Raw genomic sequence first — 23,825 nt, forward strand, 5'->3', positions numbered from 1 at the left:
AAAATGTATTATGGACAAGAATTCAAAACTTATTCTGTAAGACATGCTTTTCTTCGTATTTTAGCCAACAAATATTTATCGGAAAGGTAAAGCATCAGCCCGAGCGAGTGGTGTTCAGCACTGAAAAAAAGAGAGAAATGTGTAATAGCTTAAATTTTTAACCTATACCTACCTATGGATACACAATATTATTATGTTTGACGTGACCAATGATTTTTTTTAGGATATTTTAAGCTATAAAATGTATCTTTCTGACTTCATTTTATAGTAATTTTTTTTTTTATTGATCTTTATAGCTTCGGCGACATGGGCCATTAGCATTATAGTAATTGTCTCGTGATTAAATCAGGTAAAGATTTTTAATATATATTTATACCTACCTACATAAAAAAAATTTAAAAAAAATCAATACACCAATTTATAAACTAAAGAATTAATTCGATGAATTATTTAGACGGTAAGATTTTATCTAATAAGATATCTAAAATTCTATAAAATAATAAAATAGACAAATTAAAGTTAAAACCACTTAATAATAATAATATCATTCATTTTTCAATATCAATATAAGTTGATTACCTATTAATTTTATTCGTGAATTCCTCAAGAGTGGCCTAGTACCGATAATAATATGTTATATTACACTCCTATGGCAAATATGCTGGATACGACATGGAGCAATTGGAGCGTATTAATATTTCGTTTTAAATCATATTACACGCTTTATAAAAAATAAATCTAACGTGTTGGTGTTTTCTTGTAAATCGTAATATCGATTAAAAAAAACGTAACAATAACTATTGGATGTGTTTATTTTTTATGAATTAAATAAACACAAACAAAAATAACCAATAATAATAACAATAGATATTATAAAAATTAAAAATCTATGTTATTTTTTATTTCTCAGTCTACATAACTAGACGATTCAGCAAGTAGCATAAAAATCCAAAAGATATTTACAATTTTGGAAACATTTTTTTCCATATAAATCAAAGTGATTGTAAAGATATTACAAGAGATAATGTTGAAATTATATTCTACACGAGAAATAATTTTTGTTGTCATTTGATTTAGTGAAAACTTAACAATAATGGTAAAAAACTGTAAAGTCATAATTTATTTTCATAAAAAATGTCAAATATATAACAAAGTAGGTATAGGTAATGTTGTATATTGTATGTAAGTATACATGGTAAATTGGTAACTATAATACGTATATAACAGGACGTCTACAGCACGCTAAAAATATTTACATTATAATAATACGGAATGTTTAAGTTATCGTTTTCCAAAATAAGATGGTCTGACGGATATGTATTTCTTTAGTAAACGAACAAAGAGGTCTAGTGGAATCCTTCAGATGATATACAGTGTGTTTAATATACATGAACGAAATTATACAAAATAATAACGGTAATGGTTAAATATATAAAATACGATTATGTGTAAGATTCTTGCACATGATCCAGAGGGGTGGTTCGGCTGTTAAACTCCTCCCTTAAATTGAACTTTTAATAGTTTGTTTATTAAAAATAAATGAAAATCGTAAAAAACTTAGTTTATACTAACCCCCTTCCCACCCACCAATTCGTTACCCTGGCAAGCCTCTGTAGTAAGACTTCAACAAAAATACATCGTGCTCTATTAGTAATTATAAATGATGTCAAGTATGCACATTGCACATCTTTTTTTTTCAATAATGCAATTATTAAAAATTTGTTCATTAAAGGCTATATTTTAAAATCACTAAAATTTTGTTATACTATTTAAGGTGTTTTCTGTAAAGATACAAAATTTTATTTTTAAACAAGAACCCAGTTTTTCTCCTTATAGTGGAAGTAATGCAAAAACAGTTCCCTCAATACCACGAAAAGAAAGGAGACATTTTTGAGTTATTTAACATTGTGACCATTGTGTACTGAGGATAAGAGGTCATACATTGTCAATGAAGTTGATAATAATATTATTATATTATAATAATTGGTTTGGCAGATATGATGGATATGATAATTTGAACATTAATTTTAGTATCTAAAAATCTATCGACATTTATAATTAGTAAAAATGGCCCAAGTATTAATAAACAATAGATCTTAAATAATATATATATATTATATATTATTTTTATAAAACCAATTTAAAGGATATATTTTATCCTTAATATAAAAATTTTTAAAACTGAAAATCAACTCGTTCGAATATTGATTTAATACACCAAAAAAAAATATCCATTAAATATTGTTTGCTAAAAAAGGGAGGTTTTAAGTTCATCAACTTAAGGTTGTATAACCACGTGACACTCCTAAAGTAGGTACCTAGTAGAAAAAGTCCCGAGAATTTGTAAACCTGATATTAAATTATATTAAGCATTATAAAAGTCAGAATTCAAATAAGTTTGTTATTAAATGACAAAATGGGAGAGTATATGTTTAATGAATCATCCTGTATATACTTTAATTTTTAAAGTAGGCCGGCTTAATGAATTTAATTCGTTCGATGTTTGTGAATTACTACAAATGATTTCGGTAAACTGTTATAGTATTAGTGGAATTGTGCCATAAAAAAATATGTACCCGTTATGTAAATAAAATATGATTTTAAATGGCTGAGGTAAAAAAAAGCTAGGACGCGATTATGTAGTATAATAATGTATATATAGGTAGTATGAATATAAAATTATATTAGGAAATGTAACGACTACATCAGCTATATACTTCGAAGGTTTAAACATTAATCTCTATAACAGCCTAACGATGTAATTTTATTATTATTATTTGTTTATTTATTTATCGCAAAGGACGAGTACAATTCGAAAAAACGTAATCGTGTTCATTTCTGAAGGCATCGTGAACGAATACATGCGATTGCAAGTGGCTCAAAAGCGAATACATAAAATTAAATATCAAAACAGCGAGTACACTTTGAATAGAGTAATTAATTTTAAATGCCGTGTACAAAGTAGTAGGTAAATAATTAGCAAATAAGTCGAAACATATTATATACGTACTAATATCAACGACTCGTAATTTATTATCTCTAATATTTGCACTGCGCTGCGCCAATGTTTGTCTAAGGAATATCCGCGGTTGTAGCGAGACCGAAGAACCCATATATTGTATAAATATACACAGAGTGATTCTCTTTATCGTTTTTTCGTTGAAGATTCGCATTTTTTGAAAAGTAAAAAGTTTAAACACAATCTGAACAACTTACCCGAACACTGTTACATTTTTATGTGACGCCGCGTGGTGATTTTCTTATTAGTTTCTTTTTTTGTTGTCTTAAGAACGTCTTGCTAATTTTATTTTCATAATATTTCAAAGCAAAATCAAGAAAAGAAAAAAAATGCATGTTTAATTATTAATAAAAAGTTTACTATAATGTTTATACAGCCTTTATTATATAACTAAACGAATACCTAGGTTGCTTGTCATTATAAGCGTTGTAAATTTGTTTTAACGTTCAGAAGAGCTGACTTCTAATTACGTTATCTACATTTTTATATTTATACGCTTAAACTTAAGAAAAAAATATTCCTATATTATTTAAAACTTACACAGTAAATTGTTTAATTATGTATTTTCTTCAGCATTTGTATCAATAAGTTTTTTCCAGTTTTTAAACATCGCATAAGCGACTATAGAAACATGCGCGCACGAGTCACATCCATTCTCGAAATAACCTTCCTTATCGCAGATGCCATATGATTTTTTTCATTCTTTTCAACCTCAAAATTTCTTAAACTATAAGAAACTACATAGATTGTACTTCACATCTACCGTCTCCAATCGAATATAAATATTCAGCATATATACTAGTAAAAATAGCTCGCTAAAACTTCGAGTAAGCCACAATATTGCGTGAAATATTAACTAAAATCTAATATCTATTACTAATAATGTAACTACTTAAGTTTGTGAGAGAAAAACGGATAAGCCATAGCGGATAAATAGATCACTTTATAATAATATCAGTAATTATATTGTTTGTACCATGAATTTATTTGTAAATATAGAAAAAAAGCGACGCCAAAATTATATACCAATTATAATAGACGTCATCATAGGTCCACTCAAATTCGTTTAAATTTTTAAGAGTGGTACAAGACAATTTTAATTATACTACAGTATTAATATAGGTGATCATATAAATTTTTTTTTGAACAATTTTTAATGAAAAAACCTATCAACACACGGCAAATATAATTTTATGATCAAATTTCCTGAAGCGATGTACAACAAGAACCACGTTCATATGCTGTGTGTTTTATAATGTATTAACATATTATTGTATACCAATATTATAACTCATCAATATATAATATATATATATATATCGATAACTGCTATTAATAAAATTACTATTATTCCTTTCATTAACCTGCCCCTATCACCCACGATTTTATATTTTTTTTTATCGAAACTCGTATTATACGTTTATTACATAATAGTTTATGGGATCAGCCGGCAGGGACAATTTTAAATCCGCTGATATACCATTTACGCGACATAATTAAAATTAATTTGATAACTGGCCATGCGTATATTCCTTTGTAGTTTGGTTAGGCACTAAAAGAGACAAAAATTGTGTGCATAATATAGTATGCAATCGATAATATTAATAGTACAGTGAATTTAAGCATTGTTTACATAATTTTGCTATATATTATATTATACTTTTCACAATTTACATATGATGATTTACCAAGTATGACCACTCAACTAGTTACCTTTGATAATAACGAAATCATGATTTTTAAATTATGAAATATACAATGTATTTAAAGAATGTATTTTCAGATACATACTTAAAATTTTTTTGTGACACGTGGAACTTAGGAATATTTTATGGCAATGCATATCACTTTTTTCAAATGAGAGATTTGATTCAATTTTCAATTTGTTTTACTGTAAATCGTCAAGCACGTGTTTATATTATAATTATTTGTATGCATCAAAATCAACATTTCAACCTGAAAGAGTTAATTAACTGTTTGGCGTTATAACAAGTCCTTATTGATAATGGTTTTAGATCATAAATTGAATATAAAATAAATGTAGTATCCTATTTACTATTTACTATAAGTACTATCACTATATTTTTATAAATATCAAATTATGGTATATAAATAATAATCAATGAGCTTACTATTATCTTTGAAATTATTATGATAGACTATTTCTTTAAATGCATAATATTTAAATTCTTCATAAGATACCTGTTCAAGTTAACATTTGTGATTCTCATTTGAAAATAAGAGTTTTGTAATACATAATTGATATAAAAAGTTGTGCTGGAAAAAATAAGGTTTAAGTATGTATAATAATTCCCAAAATTAGAACTTGAATAAAATGCATTATTCAAGGGAAAAATTGGAAAGAATTTGCATTGTGAACCACCCTCTATATCCACAAATATGACGAAAATTATTATATACAAATATTTTTTGTAAGCGCGGACGAAAAAATATTATTATGTACCAACGCATAACGTACCTACCGTTTTGTTTGTACGGTATTTTTACTTCTTAATTAATTCTTTTTCAAGACTCGGCCACCAGCCATCGCGCATTTGATGGTATAGTCTATATCACATTTCCAAATTATACTAATCGTACTGTCCATCATCAACGTATAATGTCGTATTATTTCGTGGTTTTTGGGTTAAATGTGCCGCTCAATAGGGTACCGATCCCTTTAGAGCACGTCATACATAACATCTCTGGAATTTCCATAGATATTAAAGACATCACATATACATAATGGTTGGGCCACGCCTTTCCGTACTAACGTTAGCTGTCTCGGGTAAGAGGAACAAGCCGCAGTTGAGGCTATTTTATGTTAAAACATTTTCATTTTTTTTTTACATTAAGCACATCCCAATAAGTAACCAGGACTACCAGGATTGATAATATTGTTATTATCGTGGGAAAAAAGCACCGTGTCTACCTTGAAGATATAATAATCGCTATTAATGCTACAATTTAAAAACGCCCCTGACAAATTATACGCATAGTTTCTATACGTGGATTTACAACGGACAATTAGATATTATTACAGATACCTCCTACTCAATTCACTAGTTGGTATGATTCACCAAGCAAGGTCACCATCATTTATCCTTTAATTATATATTTATTTAAATTCTGATTATTTTTGGAGCTTTTAAATATATCTACTTCAAACTCATAATTTTAGATAGGTACTTAGATTTATTATACCACTTGAGAAGTGTGTCGTGGCGATACGAAATATTTTTTTTTCAAATGACAACTACCTTTTTTACAAAACATTAAGCACATATTATGATTGTTTCCAACAATTTTATGAATAGTAATCTAAATTTAAATGAGCATTTTCTACTTTCTGAGTCATATTTATACACTTAAAATAATAACCCCATGATAAAATTGGTTTATAAGATACGATACAGCCTATAGGGACTTCTACAAAACAAAGGTGAAATGCTTTGAACATTTTTAAAAATAATATTAATCTATTTATATTTAATAATAACATGTGTAATAAGTAATAGGCTAAAATATATTACATAATATTATATTTTATATTTTATTTATAACCATAACAATCATTACTTATCCTTTTTATATAAACTATAAAGTTTAATAGTTTATAAAGTACTCATTTGAATTTTGATTTAGCTTTATCAACATACTCACAAAAAAAAAGTGGTGACTATGTTTGATAATTAATAAATAACAATCAACAGATGCAACAAGCATTCGTCGAAATCGCGTTTTCGACTGTTTAAGCCAAATAGTTTTACATTTCACGTTTGAACTTCTAATACATTGTTGTGAGTTTACTACTGAGTTTTGAGTCTAATTATATGGAATTAAGCTCTTACAAATCATTCACAAATGTTGACTGCAACTGTACTGGTAATTACATTTATACTGATTGTGATTTGTGAACCCTGAGTAAACGTTTGAATTGTTGTATTACTGTATTGAAATCCTATACAAATATCATACTTATAAATCAAAAAGAATGTGTGTGATTCAGACGTTATAGGTGATTAGTTGGTTTTGACATATGTATATGACGATTAAAATAGAAATATTTTAGGAAGGTATCACATAATCTTTAAAAATTAAAATTGTTTTAAATTAAATTATAATACTATGCAAACTTTCATACCTTAATTTCAGAATAAATTCAAAACCAATACATCCATTGCAATAATCTTCTTTAAAAGTCTTAGTATTATAGCATCCAATTTTTACGGTACAACTTTGACATTGATTTACGACTTATATATTACGTTAATGACTAATGTTCTATAAATTTTAAACTCATCAAGTTTTAATAATAAATTAACAAAGATTTTTTGTGTATTCGTTAGTTCTTAAACACTCAATGAAAAATACTAAAATCTAAAATATTCTTCGGAAAAACATAATATGTAAGTACTTTTAATCTTTGGTATCGGACATAATACTTTCAGACGTCAGTATCAATATTTATAATTATTATTGGCAGTTGTTATGAGTTATATTAATAATATGGTGTGACGACGCTTAAAACTTAAGTAGATATTTAATATCTATCTGCGACTGTTTATCATGAAACAAAATGTATTTTTCAGTTGTTGGTTCATCTCTTATCAGAATATGTCAACTACTAGATTTGCCGGAAGTGGATGTTAAAATTAATAACATCAATAATATCATAGTACATAAGGACAAAATGATATTAAAATGATGAGTATATTTACCGGAACATGGTTTACTAATCGATTTAACGACATTACTCTCTTGACAAATATACGACTTAGTTATTGACAGAGTTTGTTATTTAACTACGAGCGACGAACATATGAATGCAATACATTCTCCGCAATGATAATACCACCTATAAAAAATAAACGAATATTTTTTAATAAATATATTAAATATTATACTTGAAATAATAATTATTTAAGAAAAAGAGACAATTGTACAAAAACAAAAATTTGGAACTATCGCCATAAGTTCCAAACTTAACAAAATTTTTATTTTATTTTATTAAATCAAAAACATTCTATTGAATTCGCAGAGCGCTGGCTCATTTAAAACCACAGTTTAAATTTCACTGGAAAATAAAGTTAAGTTTTATCTAACTAGTTTTGCTTGAATGGAATTATGCCACAAACCTAAAGTGTTGCATCTCACATCCAATCATATCGTTTTAATACAACGTTATATATCTCTAAAGATTCAATACGTTCAATCAGTGGCGGATTTTGCATCAGGCAAAGTAGGCAGTTGCCTACGGCGGCCAATTTTTAGGGGTGGCAATTTTAGACCAATATTTTATTGAAAATATACTCTAGGTTTCTTTTTGATTTTCTTATGTACGGTGATTATTTTGAAGGATGGAAAATGAAAATGTTAAATATTTGTATAACATAATATTCTTGTTAATATAATTTCTTCATTATTTTATAATACTAATACATAACAATAAACGTCCAAGTAAATAATCGAACGACTGCCGGAACGTATATTATCTATTATCTAAATACTAACCATAGATTACATATTTCGTTATTTTGTTTTTTTACTAAGTCGTAATGGGGCGGCAAAAAAAAAATTGTCTAGGGGCGGCAATTGTGTAAATCCGTCTCTGCGTTCAACTAAACAATACATTTTGTTAAATACAAGTAGATTTTTTAAATATTTAATTAATCAAAAATTACCGCTAATGTTACATATATTATCCAGATCTTCCATTATATATTTAGTTAAAGATTGGGTTAATTATGTTCGGTTTTATTAATCAGGTATAAAATATTAATTTCTACAGTAGTTTATTCTAAAATATATTATAATATGACTGGGATATACAGAATTATAATAAACAGATTTTATAGGTACCATTTTTAAACCTATTAACTACCAAATAATTAAACTATGATGTTTGTTTCTATAAATATTTCAGTGCAAACAAAACTGTGTATTATAAAATATTATATTTACAATTAAATATACACAAAATTCATAATATATTTTTACATTTAGTGATAAAATGAAAAACTTATTATAGGGTTGGGTTCTTACGTTGTTATAAATATAGAAAATGCTTCAACAGTAAATTTCTTTACTACTGAATATTTATGGATTACTATCCGTTTCAATAAGCATAGTAAATATTGTACATACAAGCTATCTAAAAAATATTGTCTTGTATCGAGAATTGTTATTTTATTTTTATTCTCTGTTTTGGCCACCAAACAATTGACCTAATTGAGTTCGTGTTTTCTTGAAAAGTTATTTCATATTTGTGTGACTTTGTAGTGTCTGAATGAATTTTGTTCGAATACCCGTCAAAGTGTGTAAGTATACTTTTAAAAGTATTTATTTTTGTATTTAATATTTAATATTTAATGAATGTATAAAAATAAAAATGTCCATATTGATTGATTAAAAAAAAAACTAACATTCAAGTCTTGAATTTTAAGATATAGCGATAAACAAACTTTTTAAGTAAAAATGATTTATGAAAATACTTATAAAACGAAATACTCGTAAGTTATTGCGAACCGCTACTAAAAAATATATATATATACTTTATTATACAGCGTTATTAAAATATTTCAATACAGGAGAATATGGAGAATAAAAATTATTTTTAACAATGCAATGTTGATTAATAATTATTTGAATAACTAAGTTTAGATGACTATGCAGTTTGGTTAGTTGTAATTAAAATCGATATACATTTTACTTCAGAAATATTATTACCTGTGAAATAATAAAAGTAGGTAAATCATTTTCTTCTTTAACAATAATTCTTTGTTCGTTTTTAAACTAATTGATTGCATCAACTGTATCATGAAATAATAATAGTATTGAAGAATTATAATAATTATTCAATTAATAACAATAAGAATATGGCCACCGAAGGTAAATTTGAATATTTTTTAAATCATCAGAAGGATAATTAATTCTATCCTGTTTCATTTCGTTGGTATGTAGAATATGTTGATTGAAGCTGGAGGATTAAGGTATTTTGCGAAAAAAAATATTTTCCTCTTTTGCGTCGAAAGAGGGTAATGGTAAAATAAATTTATAACGGTTTAGAAAAGAGATGGCAAGGCTTCCACACATAATCCCAACGGAAATCCTCGATCACCCTTGGCTATGCATTTTATCCTAATTATTAACTAATAAACTTGGAACAATAGTGTAATAGAATTATCAACTGATGAATTATGACAATATCGTTCTTCAAAACAAAAGTAAGTTGTGCTTATATAAATCAAACACTCTTATAATTTTCACAATAATCAGGATTTTAAACTGTTGGTTTATACAATTACAATTGTTTTAATATTGTAAAATTATTAAGCATCAGTTAATTTAGTAATAAATTATAAAAATATTCCCTATCATATATTATAATAGCTTATTCAGATTAAAAAAAAATCCATCTAGTAGGATTGATTTGGTAAACAATTTGAAGATATTTTTTGATCGTAAATAAACAAATATTTTCATGAAAATTCAGAAATCTACCTATTTAATGTTTTACAGCAGTATTATATTATATTGTTTTTAACATTATCGAGTGTACCTCATTGGGCGACATTGGAAACAATATAAATTATCTATAATATGTGCGGTATAAAGCATAAAAAGTGTATATAAATAGAAAACTCCTTATAATTTCCCATTTTAAGAATACTTAGAATACAAAATACGTCAAAAGCATGCTTTATCATTGTTAATTATTTCCTCGATAATTTTTTTTTTTGGGAAAGTGTAGAAAATTATTGTTAAAACATTTTAACCTTTTTTTTGAAACTTATTAATAAACTTCCTCTGCTCAACCTCTAATCCTACTTTGATGCAGATACTTTCTAGAATAATAAAACGAATTATAACTACAATAATTTTAATTAATTTTTCATAATATTATTTACAAATTAGGTTAGTAGAATAATATATTTTTATTTATATAGTAAATTAATCATCGGCATTTCTTTGGATATTTTTTCTTTAAAAAACTAATTAAAATTTAATCTGAAATTCTTTGTACAAAAGTGTTTGTTTTTCTGATTCTTAAAATAATTTAACACTCATAATAATATATAAATATTATTAGACCATTTATGATTATTATTTATGAATATGAATAACATAAAATATAAAGAAAGTCTATAATTACCTATTTAATAATAATTATTATATTTAGAATACGATTATTAAATGTAATTATAAAATTATGTTACTTATCAACAGAATATTATGACGAAAATCCTGATTTTTTTGAATTTATAAAAGATTTCTTTTTTATAGACATATATAGGTAAACGTGTTTGAGTATTTCATTATTTTATAGTGCATTGAATCCATAATGGATTATGTTAGATTTTTCGTCTTAGGAATCACGATAGCTCTTGGTCAAAACAAAATCGAAATGTATGATTATAAATCGGTCCGATCTTCGATGTATGGTATCCCAGACAAGATGACCGCCATTTTGAATTCGTCTATGGACCCCTGAAAGCTCGAAACAAGGATTCGTGCCATTAATTCAACCAAGGACCTATGTCAGGAACACAGGTCAAGGCTATATTTTATGAGTCCTTCTCCTGGATTTCCGGTAAAGACATTTTTTTTTATCGACTTACATCAGAATCTTGCAGGTTCTTCAATTATTATCAAACTTCAAAGTCACTGATTTTTTTTTATCTATTTAATCATAATATAACCATGTTTATTATTTTTGTGCAGCATAATTAATGATATTACACAGTGTACTATCCAAGAAATATATAAAAAAAGTTTGTTAACAAACAAATAAAATATGAGTAATGCGAGTATAAACTTAAAATGAATCAATATTAACATTGTACCTATTGATTGTTTGGTAATCTATGAAAAATATTTTGACCTGAACCAATTAAATGTTCAATTAAACAGTCGTTGGATAAATTGAATAGTTTATACGTATATTATATGATCCGATTATTATAGAAGAAATAATATTATATTTAAGTTGAATTCTATTGTCAATATAAATTGCATAAATATACAAGTACAAAAACAATAATGCGTGGCCTAGGTATGGATATTGTTTTTATATTTTTAAATATCACACGTAGGTATATTTATCATTCAACAAAACTTAGAAATAATAAAATGCAAAAATATTTATGAGCAAGTTCGAGCCCAATATCAAATACGTCGTTCGTAAATATCACAAAGTGTCGGAAAGTCACTATGAAAGTTGGGAACCTGAAATTGTGGGTAACGTATAAACTATACATAGTATATAGGTATTTATATCATACATAAAATATGATGATGATAAATAAAATGTTAGGACAAAGATTTATCATATTTTGTTTTAATATAAAATATAAGATATTTTTATTGTTATCTTTACACTTTCATATTATCATTATATGATCTCCTCACTATATATGAATATAGCGTCTTAAAACTTTATAGAAACATACACATTTTGTGTGTTTTGAAAATTGAGAGTAAAAATGTATGTTGATTAAATTTAGATTAAAAAAAATACCTTGAGTAGAAGACTTTAATGTCGATTCACACAAACGGTATAGCCACTGTCTCTCGATGGTAAAATATATTTATATTTATATTATTATACATAGATTTATTTATCTATCGATAGACTATGCCTGTACCGTAATTAATGTGAATCGGCCTTTAGAAGTTAGAAGGACATGGTTTATTTCGATCAATCAATATTTGTCCACTTTTATTTTTAGTTTAAGTATAAGTGCGTCCAAATGGAACCATTTATTTTAAAGTGATAAATGGAAAATAGAATCAAAATAATATATATAATTATCCATTTAGTTCATAGTAAATATGATTAGAAGGCAATTTGAAGGAAGAGAGTGTGTCGATGGGTGAAATAAATAGAACAGTATACTCGTTTTGATCAAGATGGTTTTTTTTTTGTAGTTCCTTTTTAATCCAATTATTTACGTGGTTGACATGTTTTTGTGCAATACAAACAAAAGAAGCGACAAATTTCTTAAATAAACACCCTGCAGAGGAGAACCAAATTCAAAGGTCGACCACTCAAATATAAAACAGAAATAATTCTATTTGTACGACTTGTGGAGTATAGAAGATTATCAGATGAGATTCGTCTATAAAAGCGAAATAATCGTTGTAATTTAATTTTTCAAAGAGGAAAAAATGTTACGAATAGACACAGAGAAATATTAAATTCTAGGTTTAATTTTGTATTTACTTAAATTATATAAGTAAATAACGGGTTAGCTAAATGCTGTGGCGTATAATTTTTATACTTGGGCCGTGGTTATGCAGAAAAAGTATTTGTTAAACCGTAAACTTTTCATATTCATGTCTTATAATAATAATCTTCAATGTAGGTGTTGGCAAGAATACATTATACACTATTATCTTAAACTGTTGGAGTAGTTTAATTATGATGATCATCGTCAAAACAAACAAATAAATAATAATAATATTAACGATATCATACTTGGCTGAGCAGAGGAGTTTGACATTTTCAGAACTAATAATTTTTCCCGTTCACCTAATATTTTCTAAACTACTGCAACATTCATTATTTTCTGGTTCTGGAGTTTATTTTTTCCCACTTTCCTTGAAATATAAGTTAATAACAACATAAATTAATTGTGCTCGCATGTTATATAATATTATGTGACAAACAAAGAAAGCAACAGGTTTTCAATGCATACATTTGATATTATTGAAAAATAATATGGGTGGAAATTATCTATTAAAAAATTAAAATATCCTCCCAACACCAAACGAAGAGATGAAGAAAATATTACTCGAGATAAAATAGGCCACTCACATTTAACTCATGCTTATCTCATAAGAAAAGAACCAGCCCCAGTATGCGATACTTGCAATGAGACACAAAACACTAGAAAATATCATCATAAATTGCACCAAATACACGGAAGCCCGCAAGATCCTCAAAAACCCCACCTCACTCCATCAAGCATTCAATGAAGACAATACCTACGGACGAAATCAATGTATTCTTCCATAGTATAAACATAAGTCATAAATTGTAAATAAATAAATTTATAAAAAAAAAAAAAAAATATGGGTGGAATATAGTGGACATTCATTTTTAATCATCATAAAATAATCTAAGATCATATTATTATGGGTAAAAATAATAAAATAACATTGGTCATTAATATTGAATCGTAATATGTAGGTATTTGTATTTTATTAACGCAAACATGCGTTTTTAAAATAATGTCGTTCAGTTGATTGTTCCTTATACACACTAAGTATATGTTAATTCTGTGGCAGATTATATCATGTGGAATCGTATTTACAATAAAATATATCATTTGACAAATTTTGTAATAATGATAATACGAAAGTATAGCGTATTATGTGCGCCGGGAAATTGATAGTGTAATGTAAGCATATTATTATTAAACCAGCTCAGCACAGTCAGCAGCACTGTGTTTATAATATTTTATAAAATGATTATATTACTATAGTGCACTAGGTATACAATAATATTATACAATGTATATTGCATTATATTATACTAATATTGTGTATGCATAACCTCTTTTCTACTGGAGAGGTAAATGAAACGTATCCACGGAAAGTTAAACGACGTTGAACTAATTAAATTTTGCGGTTCCATGACAAATATAATAACGCTATTTTACGTTTTTAAAAATACGCGAGATTTTTGCCAAAGAATAAATTTTTGCTACGTGTACGATAATGTTATACACGGCACACGCACAAACATAAAATAGGTACTAATAATATTGTATGCTCCCGAGTCCCGAGTTCGCGCGTATGCCGTTAAATTGCATACACGAGACGCCGCGTGATCACGAGTTGTATTAATAAGGTGTGTGCGCGCGTAGGTGAGTTTGTGTGTGTATGTGGGTGTGTATGTACACATTCGTTTGTATGATAACTTTATGGTCCGAACACGATTTTCAATTTTCCTTTGTGGGTTTTCAACCGATGACATCACAATTGATGCCTATCGTATTTGAAGTTATAAGATTATATTATTATGTTTAAAAAGAAGTTTTTTTTTCTTAACGAGCCATGCGGGATATCGATTTTACGCGCTCGCTTAGAGAGATAGCGAGAAAGAACAGAGTTTCATCGAGTTTTAAAGAAGAACTTTTTGGCTTAAATCAATGTAAAGTCTCAGAAATAGTGTTATGTCGACAGACAGATTCGTTTCTCGTGCAAAAAATATGTATGATTTATGTCATACATGATTTCATAATAACTATCAATAAATCAATACAATTTATTATAACAATATCATTATATGTAATTGAATTTACAAACCATTAACATAATAAACCTAATATAATATTATATATTATATTTTTATAATAAATATATAATTTAAAATGTATACTTACTTTGTAAAAACCCGTGATTTGATCAATTGTTGTTTTATCCTGTTCGCAGGTACGGTGCAAAAATGAATCATCTACAGATACTAGACAGCCTGCTGAAGAAAAATTACGACAGACGAGCAACGCCAACAAACCACCTAAGTGAGTATGCATGCATGCGTCGCAGACATAAAATTATGCCATAATTACCTACCTGAATTGTTTCATATTGATGTTAGATACGATTTATTTATTGATTTGAGCATATTGTTTTTCACGCGTAACCAGTAGTTTTCAAAAAATCTATCTTGTTTTTAGTAGTATCTAACACAAAAATGTATAGTTATGTAGACTTAAAATTTTCACCAAACAATTATAAAAACATTTACTGCAGGTAGCATAAAATAATTTATACAAATATTAAGGTTTTATTTAAAATGTATTTAAAATGTTTGTCTTTTTTCCGAATTCGATACACTATTAGCGGTTTAAGGTAAAAAAACTTGAAAATTCAATACAAAGTCCCCATACATTTTTATATGACAACTAAAAAATATCAAAGATACATACTTACAAAATTTTTGCACAATTTCAAATTATTTTATGGTATTTATTTCATTAAATATTTAATATTCATACCTTATAATTGATATGTTAATAAAAGGTTTCTTATAAATTTTTCTCACAAGAACTATACATATAAAATGAGTATAATCTACAAATATTATTCATAAGATATTAAATAACGATTTTTTTATCAAGCGAATTTAGTTTTTCTATGAAATTATTCATAAATTAATAATTGTAAAAGCTTAAAATGTAATAACCTACTATTTTCAAATATTTATAGGCATTTAAAATATTGATTTATTATTTTTAAGTTTTAGTAAAAGCTTAAAAGCTGAGTAGGTATAAGGTTCTTCGAGTAGTTATTCTTAAAATCCAATTAAATTACAATTTTTCAAAAGTGTTAACTCCTTTTTATATTACATATTTTTAGCAATAAAATGCATATTAACGAATATTTTTGTGGTATATTGAAACAAATGTAGTGTACAGGCAGAATTTAACGTAATATTATGCTTTTAGTTTCAATTTCATAAAACCAGTGATTTGATCTTTATAAAAAAAAAAAAAAATGTGAAAACGAAAATAATAAAATTTATTTAAAAGTAAAACTAACAAAAATGAATCATCTTTCATATGAGGTAACTTAATTTAATCTGTTTTTAAATTGTAAAATGTTTCTCTTTCACCTAACAGATTGAAGTTGCTTTGTAAATTCTCTGTAGGTAGCATATTTCAACAAAGTTAAATTTAAGTTTTATTATTTTATACCGCATTTAAATCCTAGCCCTAACCATCATCAAACTGCTTTAATAATTATTACACATGTCGTATCGAACGACGCCCGGTGTTGACATTTATACGATATTGTGTATAAATACTATAATATTATGTTCAATACTATATAATAATAAAAAATGTTTAGACAATGTATAAAATAAAATTGTATACAGATAATTTTTACATCCCAAATACCATTTGTATTAGAAGTTATTTTATTATTTGAATTTCGAAAAAAAAAATAGCTCCGCAAGTACGAACTAAAAGTCCTCTAACATTAATTTTACAATATTCGTATTTCATATACGCGGTCAGAGATGAATATTTACACACATTATGTACACATAACAGATATAGGTAATACCCACAATCCGTATGTTGCAGTTCGATATTCACGGACCACACATCTGATTATAAGTATTATATTGGAATACCGTTTCGTCGATGGCCACGTCGTGTCGTTATTACAGTGCGTTTTAGTCTTCATAGTTGGTATATACAACGTACATTTAATATTATATGATCATTCCATTCTGCATCGGTATAATGGTCGAACTTTTGACAAGATGTGTAAAACAAACGGCATTATAATAATATGAGCAAGGGGCAGACGAACCGATCTATTAAATAATGATAACATATAGTGTACACTGTACAGAGTGCGTTTCGAACGTCTAACTTGTTCAGGCGTAATTGTACAAGACGCAAAATCATCCGATCGTCCTGATACTCCCTGTATATGTAATATACATTATACATAAAATGTATAGTACCTTACCTTCGTCTGATTTGTATCCGTTCAAAGAGTACCTATACTTATACGAGTAGTTGGTAATTTCGTGATTTTAAACAAGCTGCATGTTTCGCAGACGTTTGAATATAAATATTCCGTATTCGTTTCGCATTCGTTTACGGCGGCTCGAATTATTCGAGCCGCCGTAATTTCCGCCATTCGAATGCCGTCATCGCCACAACACACACACATAGGTTACACATACACAGTGTTATACATTATACAGTATTATAATATAACTTAACTTATAACATTACGCCGTACGACAGGGAAACTGTATTGCATATTAAATGTGGCAGAATAACTCACAGATACACACGTCACATGTTGCGGATAATATCATATTATACGATTATACACAGGTAATATCTAAGATACCAAACCACCTGTGTGGTGTGTATGGTATAATAATTCTCCGTTGTCGGCGTACGCGACCTATACATTTTTAATTGCATAATCCGAAATGGAACACATCTGTCTAAATGTTTTATTTAAATACAAATATGTACAGGGGAATAATAGTTATAACCGCTTAAATAAATCCCTTCATAATTCGTAGGTACATACGAATTTAGCGTATATATTTGTATGTTTTATCTAATATTATTACCTATGCATAAATTTGACTAATTTTCACTTACGGTACTCGTCCTTATGTACACGTATACATAAGTGTTTATTATATAGATAGATAGATAGATTATATACATATTATTATTATAGCTATCAATACTTGGTGCCTTGGTGGGTATATAGACGTGACATGTCACCATCACCAACTGTGTCATATTATTATAGCATGCAAACTCATACCATTATACATATTTTACATAAGGGGCGTCCCATTTAACGTTAGAAAATTTTTATTTTAATTGACGCTTAAGTTTTTGAAAACATTTTTTACATAATTTTAAGTCATTACTAAATGTAATACTATCTCTTATCGCCATCATTTTTTACCCTATAAGTGACAATAGCTAGAATACGCATATAATTTAAAATTCTGAAGCAAAATACTTCATTCTTCCAAGCATTTCGATATATTATAAACTCCAATTTTGGACAGTTAGTTTTTTGGTTATATAAGAATTCAAAGCCATACAATATATAACTCATAATAAATTAATAACTCTTCTTCCGGAAATTGATTTTTATATTTCCAAAATGTATTCCGCTTTGGAACAAACAAAAAATGCATTTTGTAATAGTTATTAAAAAAGTTTAAAAAAATAGTTTTTTTAAACTACTCAATATTATTTCAAATGAATATTTTCAAAAACGTTAATGTCTTTCGTTAAATGGATAACATAATATGTCAATATTCAATAATATATAGGTACACGATGTACATACTAACGTACTATATACGATATAGGCTATACCTCCCTCCCACCACAAACACATCATACACACGCGTACAAGGCTGCTATTTTTATTAACACTTGTTCGATAAAAATACATTTATTTTTCGTTATACTTTTTCCTCGTTTACGACGAGCAGGACACGTATATATATATATATATATATATATATATATATATATATTACATTTTATACACAACCACCAACCTTGGGTACTTAGCATGTTTTTTTCCCGTCATCCGACATCGCGGTACCTATACAATTTATGTTACAGGCTCGAGTCGCTGCGGAGCCTTATCGCAACGCCGGTTAACCACTACTACCGCGTATTATATACTTCTACTAGAGCTGTGCCAATCGTTAACGTCGCTAATGGAGCTTACACCCACTTGCCACTGCGTCCATCTCCCCGATCACTCGTATTTCGGTGGCACAGCATGTTAGAGTTCTTATATATTTATAAAGTAATATATAAGAAGTTTTTTTTATATACATATATAACTATAATGTGTATCAAACGACGCTCGAATTATTAAATAATATTTGTTCCATACGAAATTAAAGCATAGTAAATAATACACGCATGTAAATTTATTGTATACTTTGAGTCTTTGCGTATGCATATAATATTATGTACGCCCGTCGCCCAGTCGTGTCAATAACGAATATCAGTAGAAGTTTTTGGTCTGCCGGTAATAACGAATGCAACTATGCAACTGATTAGAAAATCAAAACGTTTGAAAGAAGCAATAATTAATACTATTTTAATGGAAATTATCGTCTGATCGGAGTGTGAGTGAAAATAATAATAATATAATGAAATTCACTATGTGCAAATATATTATGTGCGCTGGAAAAAAATGACACAGATTTGTCATTTTTTTATATTATATAATTACTATTTGAGGTAAATATTTAATATGTTAAAAAAATTATTCTATTTCAGACTATAAAATCATGTATGCATAAAATATTATACAATGTAAAGGTATTTTATATGAGTTGCGAATTTGAGATTTAAATAATCATTAGTTGATAGGTGAAAGGATCAACCGAAAAAACTTAGTTTAAGGATGGAAAAAATTAAGATAAAATGTATTAAAATGTAACTTACATAATCCAAAAAAATTTATTCATTTCGAAATTGCAAGTATTCACTGTTCACTCTCAAGCTTATTTTGTCAAACTGAAAACCCATAAAAACAAAATACATTAATCAGTATGATGATAATATTATTATAGCCTTATTTAATTAGTACCAATATTAGTTAGCTCTATAAATCACAATGCAGGATGGAATTTATAGAACGCCTTAGATTTGTACCTGTGATAACATAGGCACCGCCAAATATTTTACCAATTATTTATTAGTTATTACTATTTTAAACTATTATCGTTATACGAACGTTGGCCGAGCCGGGTTGGCATCACTGAAAATTGTCAGATCGAAAAATTATCGACACACCTTTTTTAAACAGTATTACGAGGTTGTTATTATTAATAAAGTGTTGCTTTAAGAAATGTTTATATACCTACCGATTTAGTCGTGATGACGAACATTGGGATTGAAACGAGTCAATTTTTAATTATTATTAGATATAGATAGGAACGCACTTCTTATATACGTACTTTACGGACACTTAAATCGAGTAAATAACTTGACGTTTTAAATCCACAGCTGAAAAATATAATAGCTTTTTCACTTAGGTTAACTGCCAAACCCTCAATAAACATTACCAGAAATTTAATGAAAATGATTCAAGACGCAAAGATTAATATAGATATATAAATTTAAGGCGGTTATATATTTAATATAATATAGATCCCAACAGTTTATTGTCAAACACATTTTCGGTGACATTAATTTACGAGCAAAAATAATTTCAGACAAACAACTTTATATCATATTAAATATACACTGACTACATAATAATTGTCGTTAGCTACAACGTCGCTTTAGCATAGTGCACTAACGAGTTTTTGCATAAAATCCGCGAATATTTTGGACAATTTCTGCGAAATAACTCTAATGAGTTCATTTCAATTTTTAAACTTTATAAATTGTACGATGAAAACAGCAAGTTTTATGACAACGGCAAAATATTTCGATCGCACGCTCTATTTTTTGGCTTGCATCGAGTGTATTTATAGAAAACGTTTCAAACCCGATTATTCAAATTAAAATGTATAAATAATTATAACGCAATATTTCTGTCCAGGAAATTAATCACTCTGATTTCATACATTTTTGAAAATAACACAACACAATTATTTGTATCGTCGTGATATTGAAAATAGTACGCGTTCATTTTAAACTAATTAATATGAATATACATATTGTGGTGTCTCTCACAACAGTTATAATGACTTTTTTTTTATTAATGTTTTGAAAACTTATTATTGTATGATTACTAAAAGATTTTCATGATTATATACTTTTAATTTAAAGTATTTAAAGTGTTTTTTTTAACTTGACCCAATGTAAAAAATATAAAACAAATGTACTGTGGTCTTTTTGTTTTTTAAACAAATTTGATATGGCCAATTCATTCTAATATCTTATTTATGTAAATCGTAAGTTAAACAGATAAGTTATTTATTTTTTGACGACTAATGACTAAAAATGCTATCTTGTTAAATTAGTCAATTCAAAAATACTGAAAATATCTCCTACTTTACTCAAACCCTGTGGAAAATGTGTTATATTATCATACCGAATTGACAGTTTCATCTCGTATATATTATACGATAATAATCTTACAAAATGCAAGTTTGTCATTAAACAGTTTAAACTAAACTCTATAATTTTACTTGATAAATTTTAACCGTAATAAGCTGCAGCGATTTATTGATGATACGACTTATTATACTTAATATTATTTATTACCCACATACACAGAGTTCGCGTGGTTTCTTAGGTTAGGGTATAGCAATAGGTAGGTATGTTAATTGTTTAATTTACTTGTTACAGTTGGGATCTATATTATATTAAATATATAACCGCCTTAAATTTATATATCTATATGAATCTTTGCATTTTGAATCATTTTCATTAAATTGCTGGTAATGTTTTGTAACGATTATTGTACTTGTTAACCTAGAAGAGTATCATTAAAAGTTAAGAGTTTAGACGTATAATTAAATCCAATATAAGATTTAAAAACATAATAGATGTGCAAAATATAATCGATAGATAGAAACCGAGTAAATCATTTATTAAGTTTGAGTGTTGTAGAATAACATAATATTTGTATAAATTATTAAGTTAATTAGGAAGGTAGATACATCGTTACAAATAATATTTATTATGATAGTGTCAAAAAAATTTGGGGGAAAGATAAGAAGTCGGAGTAAAAACAAGATAGGTATGAGATGTACTTAAAAATAGATTAAAAAGTTAAGAAAACAACTTTATAGAAGAGTAAAAGTTTTGAAAAAGACGAATACGAAATTATATTTTTCATAAAATAAAAGAACAAAACATACAATTGTAAATTAAGATTAAATTATTCAACATATTAACCGATATTGGAAAAAAAAATATAATAGTAATTATGCCAAAATCACTCAAAAATATTGAAAGAAAAATTAAATTAATATCGATGTTTGTGGCTTTCAATTGTATCACAAAACATTTTGTAGCCTAACCATAATTTATATATTTTATAATAATATTATCATATTATCTCAATCAATCAAACTACATTATTCACTTCCTATGGATTCTCAATCACAAGGGAATACGTGGCAACGAATTCGCTGATAATTTGGCTAAATCCAACTCTCTTACACATCAACCACATTCTGACGTTATCCCTTTTTTAAAACGCTACCTATCTAGTCAATAATCTTCCTATTGATATAACTTACTTGACATATACAACACCCGATATCATGAAAAAAAATAGGCTTAACAACCTAAATTTACAAAGATCATACATAGTTCGATTTGATCGTTTACGTAGGACATCCCTTATTTTATCTAGTCACTCTTTCAAACTTGAACTAAACGACTCGCCACATTTTGTACACTAAATTTAAATGAGTGTATTTGTGACCTCCCTCTAACTGTCCTGCCATGTGGCTTAAACGACAAATTCTATTTGACACTCTTAAATTTCTTAATATTCCTCTCAATCATTACTCTATTTTATAAGTACTAAATCAGAAACTGCTCTAAAAATAATAATATACATTCGAGGCTGGCTTTATAATATAGTGTATAAGAACTAATCAATTGTTAATCTAAATTCGTATTGTTTTTCCTTTTTGTTTTGTTACTGTTACCTAAGTTATCATAGTTGTATACAAGTGGCTTTAAAATCAAAAATAGAATATTGTCATAATTAATCATAATATTATATGGTCGATTCGGTTTTGTCATCTAGCTAAATTTATATGCAATGTCCGTTAAAGCCGTAAATTAATGCTATAACCGTATATTGTACGATTTACATGCAATAGATATCGTTTATAATGACGTTTTAAAAAAATAGGTCACGATTACCAGTTGTCATTATATAACCAAAATGACGAAAGTAAATTGTAACTTAATAGGTAAATATAGAAAAAAAGTAAAAGTAAAAAGATTTAATCATTAAATGAATTATTATTTTGGAATTAAACTCACAACAGTGATAAAAAAAATATAAATAAAATTTGTTTTCGTTTTCTCATTTTACAATTTCACAATAGTCAACACACCAACACAAAACACGCAGTTAACGACCGTAAAATAAAAATAAAAACGATGAAATTATCGATACTAAGGGTTGTAAATAGTGCCTTCGATAAATTAAATTCATTACAGATAAAAGATTTTTCCAATATAACCAATGAATACAACAGTCATAATATCTGTTTAATCGTTATATACTGACGACATAATAATCGATACGAATTAATACATATAATTTAGGAGTTTTTCTGGGACCT

The 23,825-nt window shown here is 27.2% G+C and overlaps 1 protein-coding gene and 1 long non-coding RNA gene across 2 annotated transcripts in view; one reads left to right on the top strand and one right to left on the bottom strand.

Annotated features, from left to right (window-relative positions):
• Positions 1-23,825, top strand: part of LOC107170287 (glycine receptor subunit alpha-2-like) — a 244,227-nt gene that overhangs the window by 76,133 nt on the left and 144,269 nt on the right. Inside the window, exon 2 of the mRNA XM_089223061.1 lies at positions 15,461-15,549. Within this exon, the coding sequence (XP_089079187.1) occupies positions 15,461-15,549 (89 nt within the window). The remainder of the gene's footprint in view (positions 1-15,460; positions 15,550-23,825) is intronic.
• On the bottom strand, positions 13,497-20,076 carry LOC149056571 (uncharacterized). Its single transcript, XR_016190870.1, has 3 exons — positions 20,005-20,076; positions 15,412-15,711; positions 13,497-13,621 (listed from the first exon to the last, which is right to left on the bottom strand). It is a non-coding gene; the product is annotated as an uncharacterized LOC149056571 (long non-coding RNA).

The sequence above is a fragment of the Diuraphis noxia genome, unplaced genomic scaffold, assembly GCF_037042655.1.
Source record: "Diuraphis noxia isolate RWA-SAM2 unplaced genomic scaffold, SU_Dnox_SAM2 contig0003, whole genome shotgun sequence".
NCBI classification, from domain to species: domain Eukaryota; kingdom Metazoa; phylum Arthropoda; class Insecta; order Hemiptera; family Aphididae; genus Diuraphis; species Diuraphis noxia.